Source organism: Struthio camelus, chromosome 5 (genome assembly GCF_040807025.1).
Source record: "Struthio camelus isolate bStrCam1 chromosome 5, bStrCam1.hap1, whole genome shotgun sequence".
In the NCBI taxonomy this organism is placed as follows: Eukaryota; Metazoa; Chordata; class Aves; order Struthioniformes; family Struthionidae; genus Struthio; species Struthio camelus.
Genome location: NC_090946.1, coordinates 46,267,948 through 46,287,820, shown reverse-complemented (window position 1 = coordinate 46,287,820; position 19,873 = coordinate 46,267,948). Strand labels below are relative to the sequence as shown.

Below are 19,873 nucleotides of genomic sequence, written 5' to 3'. Positions count from 1 at the left end.
TGTGCTTTATGGAAAGTCAAGTGCTGTATGCTTGATATAGTAGCTTAAAACAAAGCCTATTGTTTGCACACTTGTAAAAGTTTGTCTTATTTGAGTACTTTATAGAGGTTATGTAAAAGATTTACTAGATCCATCCTTGGAAGGATGATGCAGGGCTGTATCTTAGTGCATGGCTTCCAATGCTTTCTCCAGTATTAAATAAGCCACGTAATAGGCCCCCTCCACACATGACTTTTCATGGTTTAATAGTCCTACAGTTGTGGAATATTTCCTGTTAATAGATTTACGTTGTCCTTCACTGTAAATCGTCTCTTAAGTCTTCGCTGTATTTTGGAGTAGCACAACACTGCAAGCCTTAAGCATTCAGAAGTTGAGCTAGCTACCTCAAAATGTATTAGTTGTTCAAATAGTTTAAAAATCTGTGTATTGAGGTTCTATGTATTGCCACCTTTTTGTGAGTTTTTAGGTATTCGTGTTTTCCATCTTTTATTCCAGCTTTTGAGGTCAAAACATAAAATGACAGTTCTTATGTTACTAGATAATCACAGAACTGAAACATCAAGAAAACTACCAAACATCAGAAGCTCTGAATCGGATTAGAAGAACTGGCAGGATGGGTACCAAGCTGAAAGATTTCTTTTCTGGATGTCACCATGCTCCGGTTGCTTACAGGTGTTTATATATGACCACACCTTGTTGATATTTTTCTAATAAATATTTAGCTTCCTTAGTCTGTCTTCGAAGTCCCAACATCATTTTTCACCACTCCTTTCAGAATTCTTTATGACTTTTTCCCACTCGGTGTTTGAAGTACACATTAAACATGAAATTTGTTCGTTGCTGCTTTTTGCTCTATGGACTTAATGCCTAGACAAGTTGTATTAGCCTTTTCTTTTCCAGTAGCACTTTGCTAAAGCAGAGTTAACAGATTATGCAAATCACAGGAAAACAGATAATGATTAAAACATACTGTTCGGCAATTTGAAGTTTTTAGTTACTTCCCAGGCAGCCAGTTTATTTGGAACTGGGACTGACAGGAATTATCCTAATATTCCTCCTACTCCTCTCTATGAAAAAGAATTCTTCTCTGTTTCCTAAATATTATCTGTAATCCACATTGTTTTAGAAAATGCTAGGGTCAGAAAATAGAGAAAACAAGGTCATGAACATTTTCTTGCAGTGGATTTTGAATCAAATGCAGGTTTTGAGTTGTAAGCATACTTGTTTACTAATGCCCACTGCAGAAAAACCCTCACAAAAGAAGTGACAGCCTCACACCTCCTTCACAAATGAAGCATCATTTAGAATCGGTTCAACTAAGAGCTCTTACAGAAAAGCAGGAAGCAGAAGAGAGTCAGCTTATTCTCTCATGATTGTGTTCATTCTTCATGCTAAATATTGTTATACCGGTCTTGATTATGAAGATATGCAGGCAGCAGTGAACAACTGAAGAAGGTGCTGTTTTTAACACTTTCATTTTTCAGTATATAGCATACCTATGCCATACATTTTAATCTTGTATTACCTGCTAAGTGCAAATAAGCCGCAAAAAGAATTCATGTTAATTCACTTTATATGAAATATTTCCTCTTTGAGCTGTATCTCAAGAAACAGTACTGTTTTCTTGGACTTGTTTTGTTTTATTTTGTAAATACAGAACATAGTAGCAGAGTTTTTTTTACTGATTACTGAAGGAGTAGTAGCTTTCGTCTAATCCTTCTCTCTAGTTTTGTGCTGTCTGCAATCGGAGTAAATCACAAGGATCATCTTAATGTAATCAGAGCTTCACATTTAAATTACAGTCAACACAAGATCCAAGGCTATAAATGACTACATAAAGAGACAGGGAAATTTTTAACAAATACTGATTCATTAATGTATTAGCATCCCAGTGAAGACCAGGCACAATGCTCTATTGAAGGATTAGACAATTAAGATGAACTTAGATGTTCTGTTACAGTCTGTATTTTAAAATATATACAGATATGATAGTCAAATAGTTGCACATTTGCTACTGCTTTTCAAGATTATCTCAGCTAATGCTTTTTTTCGTAATAAAGCTAGAGATTTTGGGGTTCAGGTGGCTTGAAATAGTTCTAAAGGACAGAGGGAGATATTTCCAAAGCTGGAACAAATATTCTTTACATTTACTTTCAGGAGCAAAAATTTACTCGGAACTGTTTTTTAAGATAGCAGAAATTGAGATGTTTTACCTAGCTAATGAGAGTAAGTGAACTAACTCAAAGGTAAAAAGGTAGTTCTTTCAGGCCCCCCCCCCCTTTTTTTTTTCCCCAATATCTTGTTTCTTCCCTTCTCTGGGTAAAGAGAATAATATCAAAAGGATGCTATGTATTTGTATGTGGGACAGCCTTTTTAATTTATGTGAGATGAGCACTATGTGATGCAAAAAAGAGTGAAGGTGTCTGTGGAATGCATTTCATGTCCTACAGCTGCTGTCTCTTTGGTTTGATACCTCAGATCAAACTTCTTATATGTATATCCATATAAAATGTATATGCATATGTGTATGGTTGATCATGGTTTTATCCCTGTTGGTTATTACCTTCAAAATCTGGTGTGCTGCAAGTATCCAGGGAAGAGGAAAAAAAATACAGAAGCACCACTTTGAAGGTTTGGTATAGTGTCAATTTCTTTGAATGTTATGAAATTTCTGACATAAAGCTTATGCTATTTTTGGGGGGGGAGGAGGGATTCTATGTCATAAATTTGAGTATAATACTGTGTTGTCATTAAAATTTTATCAGTTACTCTTTTGAGTTTTTTTTGAATACCACCAGATCACAATTATTAAGACTGTATTGACTTATATTTCACATAATGTGCAAAAGCTCCTAATGGATTTCTCTTGAGCAGCTTTACCATTTAACTTAGGCCAAATCTGCTCTATCATTCTGTGTCTCGTTCTAGCACTACAGTTTGATATGTGTGTAAATTATCCCTTGCTGTTTCTCTCCTGGCCTCTTCTGACTGAAGGTACCCGTGAGGGAATTACAGTACTGCAGAATCTGGCCTTGGATTTCTGGCACTGGCTATGCAACCAGTGGTTTTCCTATTTGCTGCCTGAAGTGCTGCTTTTCTGATTCCAGTGTAGGCACTACTCCGCCTTCCATCTTTGTCCCCTTACTCTTATCTGTAAGTGTAGTTGCCAAAATCTCAGTCAGGACTCCATTTTCATTTTCTGAAATGATGATTGCTTTCAACCTAAATGACTGCACCTTTTGAAATCTTGTCCTCTCTGGGCTCTTGTATTTCTAGCCTCTGGGGTGGTTCTCCATTTACCTTTTTTAGCATGTTACTTGTACTGTTTTTCTCCTCACTCTCTTTAGCATTTTGAGATTCGCTCATAGCGTATTCCTTTCAGGGGAAGTCTCTGGGTAATCTCATTCTTACATTTCTGTTCCTAGGCAGAAAACAGGAGGATCTTCTACTTTTCTTAAGGCTTATACTCTTGGTCCAGAATAAAGGCTCAGCCTGTCTTGCTGACGTTTTGCAGGCTATTAGCAGTTATCTCTGGATTAAAAAGTTCAAAATGGACCCCTTATCTTCTCCATCTTCAGTCATCCACCCATCTTTCTTAACTGCTGTATATATAACTGCAAAACCATTATTTTTTATTGTCTGAGCCAGTCTGTACCTTAGTTACTCAGACTTTTTCCTACATCTTCATATCCTGAGCATTCCTATATGTTGCACTTACTTTTTTCTACCTAATTAATTGTAGGACTTGACTTATTTTTTCAAAACTCTCTAGCTGTTTTCTGCCATCTCGCATTTCAAAACTGCAACTTCCTTTTCTCTGACTTTGACAAATGTAATCTTTCACCGCTGACAAAATCCGAACGATGTTCAAAGATTATTTCCTTATTCTTGCTTTAACTGTCTTTGCGTTGTATTGTATCAAGCAGGAACTTCTTGTCTTTATTTTCACAGACTATCTTTGCTCTATTGACTTATAGCTCTTAGGGAGGCTGACATCTGCTTTTGATTAGCCTGTGTTATCAGCCTCCATTGAGGTGTTGTTTAGCTTTTCAAACAACTAAGTTTATGCTTTCTCTAAAATTGCTACCACTCATATTTGAGAAATACTCCGTAATAACTTCAGAATATCTTCTCTTCTACTCCCACTCTCACCTAAGAAAAACCTTATTGCCTAAAGATCTCCATTGCCATGACACCTACTAGCGGCATAGTACCGTTCAGATATAGACAGGTCACATGTTTGGACTGTGTCTCCGCATGTCCCTGTGTCTTCTGCTTAAGAATTCAAGCACTTTTGGGGTAGATCTGAGTTTGTGTAGCATTTAGCACAGTGATATCCTGGATCATGAACAGGAGTCCTTGATATAGTGATAAACATAATATGCATCAATAACTGTAAGTAAATGCACAGAAGACTAGAGGTGTGGCAGAATACAAGAAGCTTCTAGTATATTCAAAAAGCATGGTCTACAGAGGCAAAACAAATGGCCAGCCCTCTAGCGCTTTCCTTATAAATCAATGAAATACCCATTACAACTGTGAGTATCTTAAAACAGTGAGTTTATCAGCAGTCAATGATCTGAACACTCTTCTGATATGACACACTTTTAGCACAGAAGATAATCTGACCTTGTGTCCTCTCTTAGCCATCCAGTATAAAATGAATGGTAAAATCAAGCTGTGAGATTCTGCATTGGATCCAGATTTCAGATATCCCAGGACTCAGCAGGCTCATGGTCCTATAGTTTTAGACTGAATGTATCTCTGAATGTGTGTTTCAAAATCCAGATTGCATCCCGATGGTAATCTGAAGGTGACACTAGCAGTCTGAGATAGTATTCCAGTAGTATTTTTAATAACAGGTGTCTGATGTGGCAGTTAAATTGTCTGCATGTCTGATTAGTATCTTCCAGCCAGTGCTCATTTTGTTGCTGGTAGATAGTGACCAAAGATCTTGTGTTTATTTGTCAGAATTATGGCTATTTCTATGTTGCCAATAAATAAAATACATCCCTCCTTTAGATTTCTTTCCCCAGGGCCAGATAAAATATTTCAGGATACCTAATGTATTCATCCTATGTAAATCAGACAAAGTAAACAACACCGGTAGATCAACTTTGTAAGCGTAGTGGTTAAGTGTTACCTTTTGGTATTTAGATTAATGCTATAAAAACTGAATGGATTGCATCATATTAAAGAATTTCTATAAGGTAGACTCCTATTTATCAGTTTTGGATCCTTCTCAAGTTCTTCCAGATTTTGGGTAGCCACTTGATTTCCAATTAATATTTGGAGCAAAATGATTGTTTGGAAAGAAGTAGCAGCATTTAGGGGTTGTATGTGTGTGTGTATCAGCTGAAAGATTTTCAGGTGTGAAAATCTGAGTTCAGGTGAAAATTTTTATCTAACTCTTTGGCACTTTAACCCTAGCTAGTGCTACAGAGACCACTGCTGGCTGAACAAGCTGTGAGGATGTCTCTGCAGTCTTGGCTTCTGCCAAGACTGAATGTACCTCTTTTATCTTGTAGGAAATAGACTGTGTATATCAGGTGTGTGAACTTCAGCAATTTATGAAAAAGACTGGTCAGGCTGGGATTGTTTCTGGACAGAAAAACTCCATAGTGAATTTTGTGAAGAGAACTCTTATAAATGAAAAATCTGCCTTGGCATACCAGCATGGTGAGGAAGAGCAAGCAGTGGTTTTCAGGGTGGGTTGCAGCTGGGAGGTACTTCCAAATATATCTCTAAAGGCAAAGCTGGCTTCATAAACATAGGGGTCACCATGAGATGCAGAAAAGAGAATTGGTACTGTGTCTTCATTTCTGCTGATAGTCCTTATGGCAGTCCCAAATTCCTGAACAATTGGAGACTTCTGCTGCATTGGTCCCTATAAATATGCCGGTAAGGCAGTGAAGCGTCCAAGTTAATATCTGTAACCGAAGTAAGAATTTGCATGTTATTCTTTTAATATTCTTACTCTCCGACTAATTATGGAAGAACTTCCTACGGACATAGAAAGCTTTCTTTGTAACCAAAAGAGCCCTTTAAGTTAAACAAGCCTCTCTCATACATTATCTGATTTAAGTGAGTCTCAGAACGTTATTTCTATCTCAGGACTTCAGGGATATTGCAGCTCATAGATCCTATATGTAATTCAGTAAACAAAAAAAAATAAGAGAGCCTATCGCTCCATATTATTCAATGTATATGTTTAAAAAAATAGTTTTCACTGCTTCCCAGGGCTTAATATCTAAAACATCACACTTGCTCTTAAAATGAAGCGTTGAATGTCCTCCTCCAACAACACTATGTACACTACTAAATGGAGGTCAGCAATTATAAAGCAGATCTGCTGTAATCCAAGACGCTGAGGAAACTGATGTTCCAGCTGGCTGTACTGTCCCATGCTCTGCCCCCAGCATGCCTGAGAGCGTGTGTGCGTGCGTGTGTGTGCACCTGAGTGAGAGGGAGCTGTTGTAATGCAAACTGCAAATAAAGATCATACCCCACCCCATTCTGTCTGAGTTTTACTGACTTATGCAGGTGCCTTCAACATACTCTTGCAAACTCTTTGATGTTTATCACTCAGATGTTTTTTAAATTTATGTTAGGTCAGAGTAATGTCAAAGTGCCCTATCTAAAAACCTGGTTTACACACCCCTGGCAGTTTAATAAGAGACTCCATTGTCACATGACAGGTTTGCTCTTGTAACGTTATGTGACAGGCCAGGTAAGATTGATACGCATACTTATTTTGTCATTTGAATTAACTTGCGTGCACAATAGTTTCAAGTAGATGTGTTGTTCTGCCCATTTATTCCTGAGGCTATTTATATGTTTTGTTTCCTGGCAGTCAGGATATTATTAACTATTGTTTCAAACATGGCTATAGGCAGAACCATTGCTTCAGTGCTCCTCATAAAACTAAACAAATGATATAAAAATGGTTTAGACTTTTAACATTGAAAGTTCTACAGTTTCATGTTTGTTTAATTTTGAAGGAATGAAATACTTTTCTATCTGGCTTAAATATCTTGTGAGTGCAGTTTTATCTGAAGAGTATTGGCTAGTCCTAGGAACACAAGTAGAAGTATGATTAAGTCAATATCGTGGTGTTTGAAGGGTATATATGCTTCAAATCTTAAAAGCAGATGGAAGAACAGTGCCTAAGATTGTACCAGTGTTGTCTGCTGAAAGACTATGACCAGGCTGTGTAACATCTTGTAACTAAGGGATTAAATGGAGGCAACTCCTGCTGAAAATGCCTGACTTACACCAACTACCTATAGCAGAGTGGTAAATGAGAATGTGTTTTATTAATTGGAGGAGGGAGTGGATGGTCTGATTCTTTGTTTGACTCCTATGGGTCCTAAAAGAGGAATGTGGGTAACTGTGAGACACCTCTCAGCACCTGGCAGGCTGCAAAGTACCGAACACAGGACTGCCAAACTTGTCTGTGCATTCAGCACTACTTAAGAAGCCCTAAGTCACTGCAAACTTGCTGTCCTTCCTCTGAGGGTTCAGGCATTGGTCATTGCTAGAAGCAAGATCTCCAGTTGAGATGGTCAGTGGTCTGGTTTATCCTGTTCTAGTGGTGATGAAGGTCATGAGAGAATATTAGTCAGTTAAGAAAGCCAAAGGTTGTCTCTGTTTTAGAATTCAAGTTCTGGTATGCATCTCTTTTTGATTGACTTCCTGGTCATCTGTACTGTCTTCAGTATGTAATCTGGAAGCTGGAATTTGGATGATGCAAGGCAACAGTTCTTAATTTTTAATGATTTTTTAAAATTCTTTTTAAAAGACAGAACAAATGTATTTCATAGGTATTAAGCTGAGATTCCCTTTCTTAGGTTGTTTACTAGGCACTGAATAGAACATGTCAATGCCAAGAGATTTACATTAAACAATGCTCATTTTCAGTATCTTATCATATCATCCAAATATTAAGCTATAAATAGAATGGTGTGGAACAAATCTATTATCACCTAGTGCTGAATGCTTTTTCTTTACTCACTCTAAACCAGTGGAACACATAATGAAAGGAGCCGTAATTTTAATAGCCCTAAGAGTTTTTAGAAAGGATTTGTTGGGGTGAGTTACACCCACTTGAGCAGTCTTTTATTTCAAATATTTTTCAAAAAATAGGTTGATTTAATTAAAAAAAAAAAAAAGAAGAAGCAATCTTATCATATTGACAAGCGGTTAGTATGAGGCATTTTGCTCAATGAATTTGGTACGCATGAGGCCAGCCTTTCCCACTGAATTGTGATGGTAAATCTGAGTTTAGATCTGCAAAACCTTCTTATATTGCAAGCCTGGGTTGTTTGGTCTGCCAGTGGGCCTCAGTCTGTTTCTGCTTTAACTGCCTTGCTATTAGAGTACTGGTCCAAGACGTGCTTTTAATATGTTTCTATTCTGGCCTTCATCAGTGCTGACTGAACTCTGTGATTTTATTGGTGTACAAGAAAATATTGTAAACTAAACCTTTAACACCAGACCTTGTTCTTCAGCCCTGAATTCTTGCACCACTCAACTAGTGCACCTCAAATTCCTCTGCAGATTTTTTTTGGCTCCTCAACCTGACTTCCCTGTGACTAAAGACTGTGGACTAGACTATGTACGTTGTATATTAGTTTGGGATGAGTAATTTAAGAGGCAGTTTGGGAAGAGTTTTCCAAGTGTGGGAGGTTTGGCAGACTACTGGTTTAAGTGTTAGTTTTAGCACTTGTTTGGCTTTAGATAGCTGTATGCTGAATGAACTAATGAACCTTACTGATGCTTTGGAAAGTTTCTGATGGCTTTAATTCGATGTTACCTAATCTTTCCAGACAGGTGAGCCTCTAAGTTCTCCTTGTGAGATAGAGTGGGTACAGCTGTTGCACATGTGCACCATAGCTGATCTTAGTGTGGACTGGCACTTTCTGGAGCTTCTGGACTACTGCGTGTGTGCAGGACTGTCACGTGCATTTGCAAGAGATATGGTGCTTCCCAGTGTGTGAGCTTTGCTGCACATGTACCAGTTGGAACATACACATAGGCAAGTCCATGTGTTTTCCTTGTGCTACTTTGTGAAAATGTGGTAGCTGGGACTGAATTGCTGAAACAATTCTTGGAATTTACTCCCTGGGCATTATGGGGTTATCCCTGGGAGAAGAGGCTCTGTGCTGGACGAATTGTCCTAGCCAGCCGTAAGTTGAATAGCAATAATGGATGAATTTGATGTTGGGGAGACTGAAGGCTGACTTTATTGACTTGCAGTGCAGTTACAGGCCATGGTAGATTTATAACGATGCTATTGATAGATGTTCTGCACAGCACTGTATAAATGTAAAAGAGCTAGATGTCCTGTACCAATCTCGTCTCAGCCCTTTAAAAGGGCTCGCTGACAGCCCTTTAAAAGGGAGAATACGCTTTAATCACTGTAAGCAGTTTCCTGTTTAGATTTCTAGAAAGGGGCATGGTTGCTGATGCTTTGCAGAGCTGCCACTTTTGTAGTACCTGAGAACAGAAAGTGCAGATTGTGGTGGAAGTTTAACACAGCCGGAACTGCTTAGCAGAAGCTGAACAAGGAATCATCTACAAGGGCATCGTATGTAACACGCCGATAGCGCTATAAAAGCACAACAAGAACAGAAGAGATCCCATTTCATAGACATTAGAATCATTATTATTATTGCAAACATCTAATTCAGATTTAAGATTCTTCAGTGGTGTCTCCACTCGTAGCTTCCTCCCTGCTTTCCAATTCCCCCTGAACTCTCTTTAACTGTCACTTAATTGAGTACAATTTCTTGAGATGAAAGCTTTGTTTTCATGTAGCTGCGAGGCTTCTCCATTATATTTCTAGACAATTAACTTCATAAAATATAATTAATTACAAAATTTAGTTGTCATTAAAATGATGCTAATAGATTATAATAATTTAGCAGAACAATGTAACAGTTTGGAAAGTAAGTTTGATGCTAACTTTCAAGATTCCAGCACCCATTCATCCATGCTATCTCCCTGCTTGTGGATTTGAATTGCTCAATAGCAGCGTTATGAAACTTAAGTCTGCCCAATAGAGTATATGCATCATGAATGTTTTTTTCTGCAGCACAGTGATGTATATTAGACTCATGGCTTTTCGCTTGTGAGCGATCTTAGATACAGTCTTTGGTCATCAGGTAAAGTACAGATCTTTGGAATGGAAACCTTTTACTGGAGAGGATTTTTCAGTTAACCGCTTGCTGTAATCTCTTCTTAGTAGAGTTATTTTCGTCCAGATCACTGGTCAGCTACCTCACTGCTGACTCGGAAGAGGACCCAGTAACACAAAAGGCAGGGGAAGGAGGGGACTGCTCCTTTTGGTAGCAGTGAGGTCTTAGGCCGATTTAGAAACTATACCTTAACAAAAGCACTTGCAGTCAAACAAAAGGCTCCTTCTGCAGAAATAAAGCTAAAAACATAGGACCTGGCTTAAGCACTCCAAATGCTTTCCTCCCTCTTTTCTTCCCCTGCCGCCTCCTCTCTCCTCTCCCTACAATATTTATCACTAGTGAAAGATACAGATTTTTGGTTTTACTGATAGATTCTGTTCTTTTATACTTTTCAGTAGGTAAATAGGGTACAATACCTTTACCCTTGCATTTAGATTAACTAGAGATACGTGCTGGAGATTTGTTTTCTTTACTGCAGACAGTCCTTAAGATTCCAGATACAGTTCATGGCCAGTTGGGAAAAATAGATTACTGTGTGTAAGGAGTGGTCGTTCACCAGGTGGACTGGTGAGTCCGATTGCGAGTTCAGTTGTGAGTTAGTAGTCAGGACAGGCAATATTATTGCAATAAGGCCTGGAAGGGAAAGAAGTCTGTATTGTAGTCAGTCAGCTTTTAAGATAGCGTTATGGCTAATGTTCAAAGATTAATCACAAACTTTGCATGCAGGCAATTGATCCATTCCCTTGATAGAGTGGTTTAGCATATGTTAAACATACTAAAAACAGGAGTTTCTACCACAAGAACACTGTAAACTCTCAGACTTCACTACAGACCATACTAACAAATAAAAAATTGGATTTTTCTCTTAACTGTGGTTCTCTACATCAATTGCAGACTGCTGCCAGTTTCCAGACTGTGGTTTGGCAATCATTGCTACAGAGGGTGGTTGGAAAAATGATAATTGAAAGGTGGCGAGACTAAATCTGTCATATGGAAATAAAAAAGCAAATTCAGTCTTCAAGGCATTTGATCTAGAGAGACATTCCATGTAGCTGAAGATCGCAGCTGTTAAAGCTAGCAGATGTATCAGCCCCCAGCTAGTGTGCTGACCTGTATTCTACCACTGTCTTGGGAATTTGACAGCTGTAAGACTGTATTATGTAATGAGTGACTTGCCTATATGCAAGTAAGCTGATCTGTTTCTCCAAGCCCAAGGAGGTTTCTGAAACACCTCTTCCATTTATTCTCATTTGGAGTGAACTTGAATATAAACCCAGTGAAAGTGTCAAAGATGGTCATCTCTCTCCCTGCTATCAGTGAATGCCCCTATGGACTCTTACCTTCAGGCCTCCATTTCAGAATCCAATACAAGAAGCTGTGTCCTCCCTACAGCTCTGCCCCCTGCACTCTCAGCCTTTGCTAGGAAATGCCTGACATCGCGTAGAAGGGCAGCAGGGTTGGTTGGCTTTGTGTCCCTTAAGGTTGTATTTCTAGTTACATGTCCTCAAAAGATGTAGGAGGAGGAGAGAGTGAGCAGAAACATACATGCTCATACCTGCCCTTTTATAGGGTAAGCCTCGGGCTAAGACAAAGGATTTGAGAGGTTTGAGAACTTGTGAATACCTCCTGAATTCTTTTCTCACTGTGTCATTTCCTTGCAGTAGTGTTTGGTTCTTTAAGCTCACTTGGGTGTGTTCACAGGTCGTCAGACCTGTATTGTGAAAGAGAAATTAGACGCTTAAGCTTGCTAATAATTAACTTCTATAGCCTTGTTTGCTACCTCTTTGTCATGCTTTTATTGTAGTTTGTTTGCTCACTTCTGAGGAAATTCTTTTTGGCATTTTATCAGTTTCTGTGAATCTGAGCAAGTGAAGAATTAAACTGTGGGGTTCAGATGCAGAGGAAGGGTTTCTTTCTTTGGCAAGTCACCTGTATAAACATGTATCAGGGATGGGTGGAGTTCATTGGCAATGATAGTGAAGTGGAAACATAATAAACAGGTTTCCCATAATGTTTCTTGTGAAGAGGTTGCTTGAGAAACCTCTAATCATATATTCCAGACTGATAACCTTCTTGTCCTCAGCTGGGTGAGAAGGACTTGGGTGAATTGTCCTCGTGTGCTGTTTGTGTAACCTATGCTGAGCCCCGTGAAAAGGTAACTGGAATCTGACCTCGCCAATATGGACACTTCAGGGCAAATAACCACTAGAACAAAGAGTTTGGGTATTGAACTGTTGTGCTTATTGACAGAAAATGTTGAAAACTGTCATTCTGAATGTGTAAGCACTTTCGATTATCTTGATCCACATTAAAAAGAATGCCTTTTCTAAGGAGTCTTTTAAAGTCAGGCTTCGGGGTTTGAAGATCTTTTCTGTACCCACACAGTGCTTTGCAAAACACTGGTGCCTGTCTAGCAAAGTGTTGCTTGCCATATAATAAAACGGACTAATTCACAATTGCTGAGGGATACTTATTTTAGTGTATGGCTATGGGTTTTGTTTGTTTGGGGTGGGGGAAGACTGGTTGTGGGAGGTTTTGAATGGAATGCCGTATCTGGCTAGTCCTTCTGTGGGCAGAAAAAGATATTTTTTGTCTATTTTGCCTTGAGGATTATATCAGAGACCAGACTTGGTTCCCTGTTGAAACACTCCAAACTGACTGTCCTGTACAATCAAGTTCTCCTTATCTACTGCTGCATGTGCATGGTAACAATGGTGTGCATGTGCAGCAGTGATTTGTTTCTCTATAATTTCCCGTAAAAATATGTCAAGAGAACTCAGATATACTTAGGCTGTGGATTCGAGGAATGAAATGAGTGGATGTAGTAGTCCATTCACTTACCTTTTTGCTCCTGTTGTAAAGCTTGCTCTAGTTTCTGTGTTCATTGTACCCAGCAAAAAAAAAAAAAAAAACCTGGACTGCTTTCTAATCTCCCCTTGCACGAGCTTCAGTGCTCATCTGGTCCTCTGCTGAGCCATTACGTGCACTAGTCCAGCAGAAAGTACGTGCAGCAAAAAAGCAGATAGCTTTCTGCATGGTTAGCATGCTGAAATGGCTCAGTGTGGGATCCAGTGAACAATGAAGCTAAATGTGTAAGTGTAAAAACCTGACTAGGGATCATAGGACCATGACTAGAGATCATGTTGAGTACTTACTGTCCAGTACCTCCAGTGCCCTGGAGGTTAAAATTGATTCTCAGTGTGCCTGTTGATGCTGCTGTTTCCAAAGATGCTATTTCAAGATTTCGTTTTCCTATGTGACCTTAGTTGAGTTACTGAAACTGTTAATCCTGATTTCACAGGCAATCATGGTAAATGTTGCTTTTTTGCAAGCTCTGTCTCAAAACTGGTTAGGTTTCAGGCTCACATTTCTCTTTTGGGGAAGCTATTTTAGACCCCTAATTCTTTGATGACTACAAGCTTCTTCCTGTTTTCTAATCTGCTTTTTTTTTTTTTTTAATGACTAGTTTGTACCTCTAGGAATGTAATGAATGAGTGTTTTTCTGTGTATGGTGTGTTTGTGCCAGTGTAGTCATTTACGTTTCCCTCTTCTGAGCTTGCTCTCTGAAAGTATTGTGAACCGTTCAGTTTGGAAGGCTAAATAAGACAGACTGATCTTTTTGCATTAGGTTCAAATTCATTCTTTTTGCATTAGAGTCTCCGTTCCATATCCTCTCTGTCCTGTTCTGGTTTGAAGCGTGTTTTATTCCAGATGATATCTCATTCCAGATGATGTCTTACATAACACTATTTTTATTTCATTATTGCTGATAATTTTTCAGGCAAATACTGACAGAGAATTTGGATGACTTTAGCAGTAACCTACAAGATGAATAGATGTACCTTATACCTACCTAACCTTACTTAAGATAACCTTGATATGATTTGAGTCCATCTAGATATCATTTTCTGTCTCTCTACTTTTCTTAGTATTACTTCATAGTTATCTCCTTTCACATAGATGTATACTATTTGTTTACGTTATTTTCTCTAACATATGGGTTTTTTTTGTTTCTAGAGTTCCTTAAATAAATTCCTAAATGAAACTGAAGAATGAGATTCTTAGGCAAAGATTTGAGGTGGTACTAGGTCATAAGACCAGAACGTATGTTAGTACAGTACATACAGTAGAATTCTTATAATAATTATCAGTTGACAAAGTGAGTCATACCTGACTTTCTAAAAAAACATTTCATGTTTTATGTTGCACTTTCTCCTTATTTATATTATCACAGGAGATTTGATTTGGGGGATTAAAAAAGGGGAACGAGAAAACAATAATAGCTGAAGGAAGCAAGGTTAATATTTCTTAAAGCCTGCTTTGCTGCTGAAACTGAAATGTCATGCAACTACCCACACTGTGATCATTCCCGTCCATGGTCAGAAAATGGCTGTGGCAATCTCTGTGGTATGTTTATGCAACACTTAACTGATGTCCTCCAAAAGGCTGCTTCAGTGATACAGTTCTCCCTTTTTCTGTTCAGATGGATGGATACAACTCTTTCAAAGGCCACCTGTGAACTGGTTCAGGAAACTTATCTGAATGAAAAGATCCATAGAAAAATGAGAAAAGGTTGGGTTATTTTAAACTAATCAGTTCCCTGGTCTTGCTTGACATCTGTACTGCTTCTGGAGGGCCACGTATGTAAGCTGCTCAGGTGGTCACTGCTGCACAGAGAAGCACCTGTGGAAGTGCTGCCCAAACTGCCTGGGTATGTTTGATAGGTGAGAAGGTCCTAAGTTACTGGAAGTGTGTGTTAAGACTTCTAAATATTACAAACATACATGTAATATAAAAAAATTGGCAGATTTCACTGTATATCTGCCACTTACTGCAAGCAATACAAAAGAAAATTTTCTGGCAGCCAAATGCTCTGTATACCTGGTTTTGGTTTAAACAGTTGGGAATATAGCCTAAGCTGTGTACTTAAAATGCTTAAACGTGATGATGTGGACCAAGAGTAACTGTAAAGTATCTCACAAACCACCTGCTGATGTGTAATGTGCAGCACAGACTGTAATGTTCTACATCCCCTTTAAATATTGGACATACGAAAATGAGCAGTGACCTTTGCAGATTAGAAAAGGCAGCCAAAACATGCATAGTAAGAAATTCAGGCACTTCAGTTGTTAGGTTTGAAAAACAGAGTTTTTTACTTACAGTTCTTCTTTCATATCTGAAACTCGATGATTGCTAATTGTTTTTTCTTTTTGTAAAAATCATACATCCTTTAAATCCTGTAATTATCCTGTGTCCAAATTCTGCTCTCAGTAAAAGTAACGTTTTCCATGAGAATGAGTGTTAATTGTTATCTCCTTTTCAGTGCATATTGCCTGTTGCGTTTTCTTGGAATTTCAAATGACTGAGGCATTCTTGATTTCTGCCCAAAACAGTTTTGTGGTGTTTGTGACTGTAAACGTACAATGCATCAGTTTCAGCTTTGTTACATGGCCTTTTCCATGGATTTGTATTAGTTTAAAATAATTAAAATTTACTCAACATACTAATCTGAAAATTATTAATAATTTACATGCCTGTAGGCTATTACATTTTGAAGAAACCAAAGCATACTTTGAGAACATATTTTTTCCTCTTGTGGATTGCTGACATGTAAAATACCGCTGCTTAGTAATGCACATAACGTTCACTAACGGTACCAAATAAAAACAAACAATAAAGCAGAAATGCAATATTGAGAAAAGTTCTAATTTTCTTTTTAATAGAAAAAGAGCTATGCATATCCCTGAATAGAGATTTTGCTAAAAATTAGAAGTATTGGTATTAGAAGAGGCTAAAGCTGTGCATGAGAATTGCATGAACTGCTGATAACATTTCAGTATTGCTATTTTTGAGTATCTTCCATGTAATAATTATTAATGTTTGTATGTCTGCTCCTTGAATCAGTGTATTCAACTTACATTAATTAAAAATTATGAATGTTACCAAAACCTTATATTTCAACTTGCAGTGCCCAGTTTATACATGTAGGGCCAAAAGCTTTACAAAGAAATGTTTATTTGATATTAATAAACATTTGGAGGAGATTTAACAGGATTGTGCAAACTGTACTACTTTTTCCATTGCTTTCCACTCCTACATCAGCTCCTTCTCCTGCTAAGCCAGATAAGCGCATAGTGGGATGGTGAGTATGAGAGCTTCCTTAGCAATTTTTTATTTTGTGCGTGCCTCTTTGCGAGTAGATAAAGAAATCAAGATTCTTTTTATCCAGAATAATTTTTAGAGGCATATGTGGATAAGTAGATCTCCTTTAATTGACACAGTGATTAAAAATACCTTTAAGCCACGAGAAGCTGAGCTTCCAGAGGGTTCCTTTATTGCTATTACAGGTCCAGCTAAATCAGTTGTGTCGTGCGTTTGTTCATAGTTCAAATTGTGTGTCGCAGAGGAAGGTCTACTAAGGTTAGAGATCAAATTCTTCTCTATGAAATGATGCTCTCTGCCTGCCAGAGTCACCACTTAAATAAAAAATAAAAAAAAGCACACCCACAGGGAGTTAAAATATTTGTGTCTTAAGTCGTCATGTTTGGCCGAGGAGTGACCTCAACCTTCTCCTGCTCTCTGAATCATTGTTGAGATACTCACGTGCTCTAAATAGGCTGAGGTTACTTACACTGCTAAAAATTGTTTGTCTTTTCATGTGTCTTGGATGGCTAAATGAATACAGCCTTGACATTGTTAGAAAGGGCACAGCTACACCCATTTACTGTAGGTGTAGTAGCAGATTAACCACTCTAACTACTTTCATGTGTGTAATCTTTCTAATCTTGATGTGGTAGCCATGTTGCTTTTCTCCTTTGGCACGTAGGCAGAGCTTGACCATGGTTTTAACTGTGAAGCTGTTTTCACAGTGGTAGTCCATGTGGTAGTGAAACAGTATTTCAAAGAATTTGTGTATCACATAAAATATTATGCTGACGAGGTTAGGCTGCATTTATGTGAAACCCCCAAAACAATGTATTTGAATAAAAAAAGTTACTAAAGTGAGCCTTCAAAAATGTTTGAGAGCAGTGATTCTCATACCCACATTCTGTGAACTAAAATTACCAAAAGCTTAATGTAGTCAGTTTGACGAATCAAACACACAGTTTTGGCAATAGTCAAATTAATACTTCAGAGGGAGAAGAGAGGCAAAGAAATTCTTTCCTAATTGTTGTATCCTTGCATTTATGTTCAAAACCGTAACTTGCACAACTACAAAACTTACCAATGAGAAAGCTGTTAACAGCCACCCTTACTAGGGTGAATGAGAATTGCCTTTCTTTTAAAGGCAGAAATGAAAGCTCTTCTGTCAACTGACACTTGTGAATTACGTTTCCAGCTAGGCCTTATTGACTGTGCAAGGTGTGCATATTTTGGGTCCTACTGGTTTTGTTTTCTGTTTTGGCAGCAAGGATAAAGAACATTCTTCATACCTTCTTACTAGCTTTCAGCTTTTTATTTTCTTCTACAAATTTGTGATATTTTATCTTAAGTTTTAATGGTACCTCTGAAAGGGAAAAGTACAGTTACTTAAACAGCTTTGTTTTCGCTAGATAATTTTCCTGAGCTTCTAGTATCTTGTAATGGGGCTTTCCTCTACTTTCCCTCCCTCTGTGCTTGCACCTGCTTTATTACCTCAATCTAAAACGGATCCAGGGCCTCTAAACTCTAGTCTAGCCAACAGTGACAAGCTCTGCAGAAGGAATATGTTGTTGTGTAACATGAATATACTAATCGGGTAGCTCAGTACTGTGTAAAGTATGGCAATATAAACTGTAGTTGCAGCCTGCTTGTACTCTGGAAAAACAAACAAGGAGCCTTAAATTAAGAAAGCAATGTTGGGATCAAATAAAAAATAAAGGGGCAGTTGCCATTAGAGCTGCATCCATAAGCTTATTCCATCATATAGAATTACCTTTTTATGCTCTTCTGCTTTATGTAGATCTTTGTGCTGTTTTCATCCTTGCCATATTTGAGCATTAAATGATGTTCAAGTCAGTAAGGCATCAAATGATGTTATTTATACCTGTTTCATATGGTTTATTCTCTCTTCCTTATGGTTTTTGCAGTTTATACTGTATATTTATTTCCAACAGACACTGTCTAGTATTTGTACTAGATGATGCCTAGGAGATGCTTAATGTACGTGTTCAAGTATAAGACATTCCTTAGCCTGAAACTGTAGAATGAATTTCCACAAGAGCTGTGACCGTGTTCTTGTTCTCTTCTGTCTCATGTCCCTATCATGTCTGCAATGAATAGTGAGTAAGGGAAGATGAGAGAGAAGTGAAAAACTCAGGTAGAAGGTGTCAGTATACAAACATACCTTTTGCTTGGAAAACAGCGCGAGTCAGGCAGACAGTTATGGCACATACGCCACTGGTGCGAGAGATCCTAGCATCCTCTGATGCAGTCTGATGGCGTAATATGTTTGCTCTGTGAAGTGGGTGTTTCTGGAGAGAGAGTCTTCATTAATGTGCAGTACTGTGGATTATGAGAAGTTTTCATTGCCTCTCCTGTAACCAAATCAAACACAGCATTCAGTGTCAGAGGTAGTAAAGATAAAAGCATTATGTGTAAAAATGAAAAATCTGGCTTTATCTTGGGATTTGGGGAAGTAATTGTTGTGATTAATATTTTAGGAACTTTGTACAATGCATTTAGTCTGCTAAATAATGAAGTATTGGGAGTGGAGAGACTGAAGAGGCCTGTAGGTGGAATTCTGTCTGTTTTGCTTCCCAAATAGCAGATCTCTAATGCAGTCCATGTGTTCAGCCTTGCTTAGCTTAAGGTAGAGTTTTCATACTGGGGTGGGTAATCACTTCCGAAGAACTATTATTTTGCAATTTAGTACTAAGCTGCGTGCGCAGAGTTAGCTGGAGAGGACTGTTTGCCTTTGTACAGGGAATATAATCCTTTATGTAATTTGGAGGGTTACTATTTTGTTTGATTTCAGTACTCTTATTCGCTCAAGACACAAACACCCTCTTCATATATAAAATGCATGAATGGAAACCTGAACGGGATTGAGAGCGGTGTTTCTGTTAGAGAGGGGAATGTTAGAACGATATTTATAGGCTATTCCTTTTTTATTATTATTAAGTTATACAATGTTCGTGCATAAGGTGGAAGTCGAAGTAAAAAACAACAAAGTCCAGCTATATCTAGAGGATCAGTTTCAGCCCTGCTACAAACCTGACCATCTAAATGGGCATGCACAGGAGATGAATTTCTTCCTCTTCACCTGTTAGTTTTTAGTTTGTTTTGGGTCTAATTCTGCTACTTCCATAGGGCCCTGTTCAAGTGGTAAAACCAACTGTGGCTACTTTCCATAAGCAATCCTATTTGTACATAATAAAACCACTCAACATGCAAAATACTATTCAGATTTGTGGAATGGGGGTCCTTGGATGTTGTAAAAGAGGTAGGCTACAGATCACAGACTTCTGCCTGTAAATTCTTCTGTTCATTTCCGTCTCAGTCTGTCTCACTGTCACTCTTTCAGGGATGACTGTGATAGTTCTTGAGGTTGCGAATGAATGGAAGAGTTTAGCTGAATTTCTCTGTAACGCTTTGTAAGGGATGCTCAGCTATGGATGAGCATGTTTTCCTAGCAAATGGGTTTGATGCTTTTGCTTGTCCTGTAATAATGGCAATGCTAATACATAGAGGGC

At 38.2% G+C, this 19,873-nt stretch overlaps 1 protein-coding gene across 17 annotated transcripts in view; it reads left to right on the top strand.

The window, feature by feature from the left end:
* The window catches only part of RAD51B (RAD51 paralog B), a 419,964-nt gene that overhangs the window by 123,278 nt on the left and 276,813 nt on the right, over nucleotides 1-19,873 (top strand). Inside the window, exon 9 of one of the 17 annotated variants that reach the window (XM_068946207.1) lies at nucleotides 8,829-9,014. The exons of 15 other annotated variants lie outside the window; for them this stretch is intronic. In XM_068946207.1, the coding sequence (XP_068802308.1) occupies nucleotides 8,829-8,999 (171 nt within the window). In that variant the 3' untranslated portion in view covers nucleotides 9,000-9,014. Of the gene's footprint in view, nucleotides 1-538; nucleotides 2,768-8,828; nucleotides 9,015-19,873 lie in introns of those variants that run through there. One more of the 17 variants, XM_068946208.1, reaches the window with a different exon arrangement.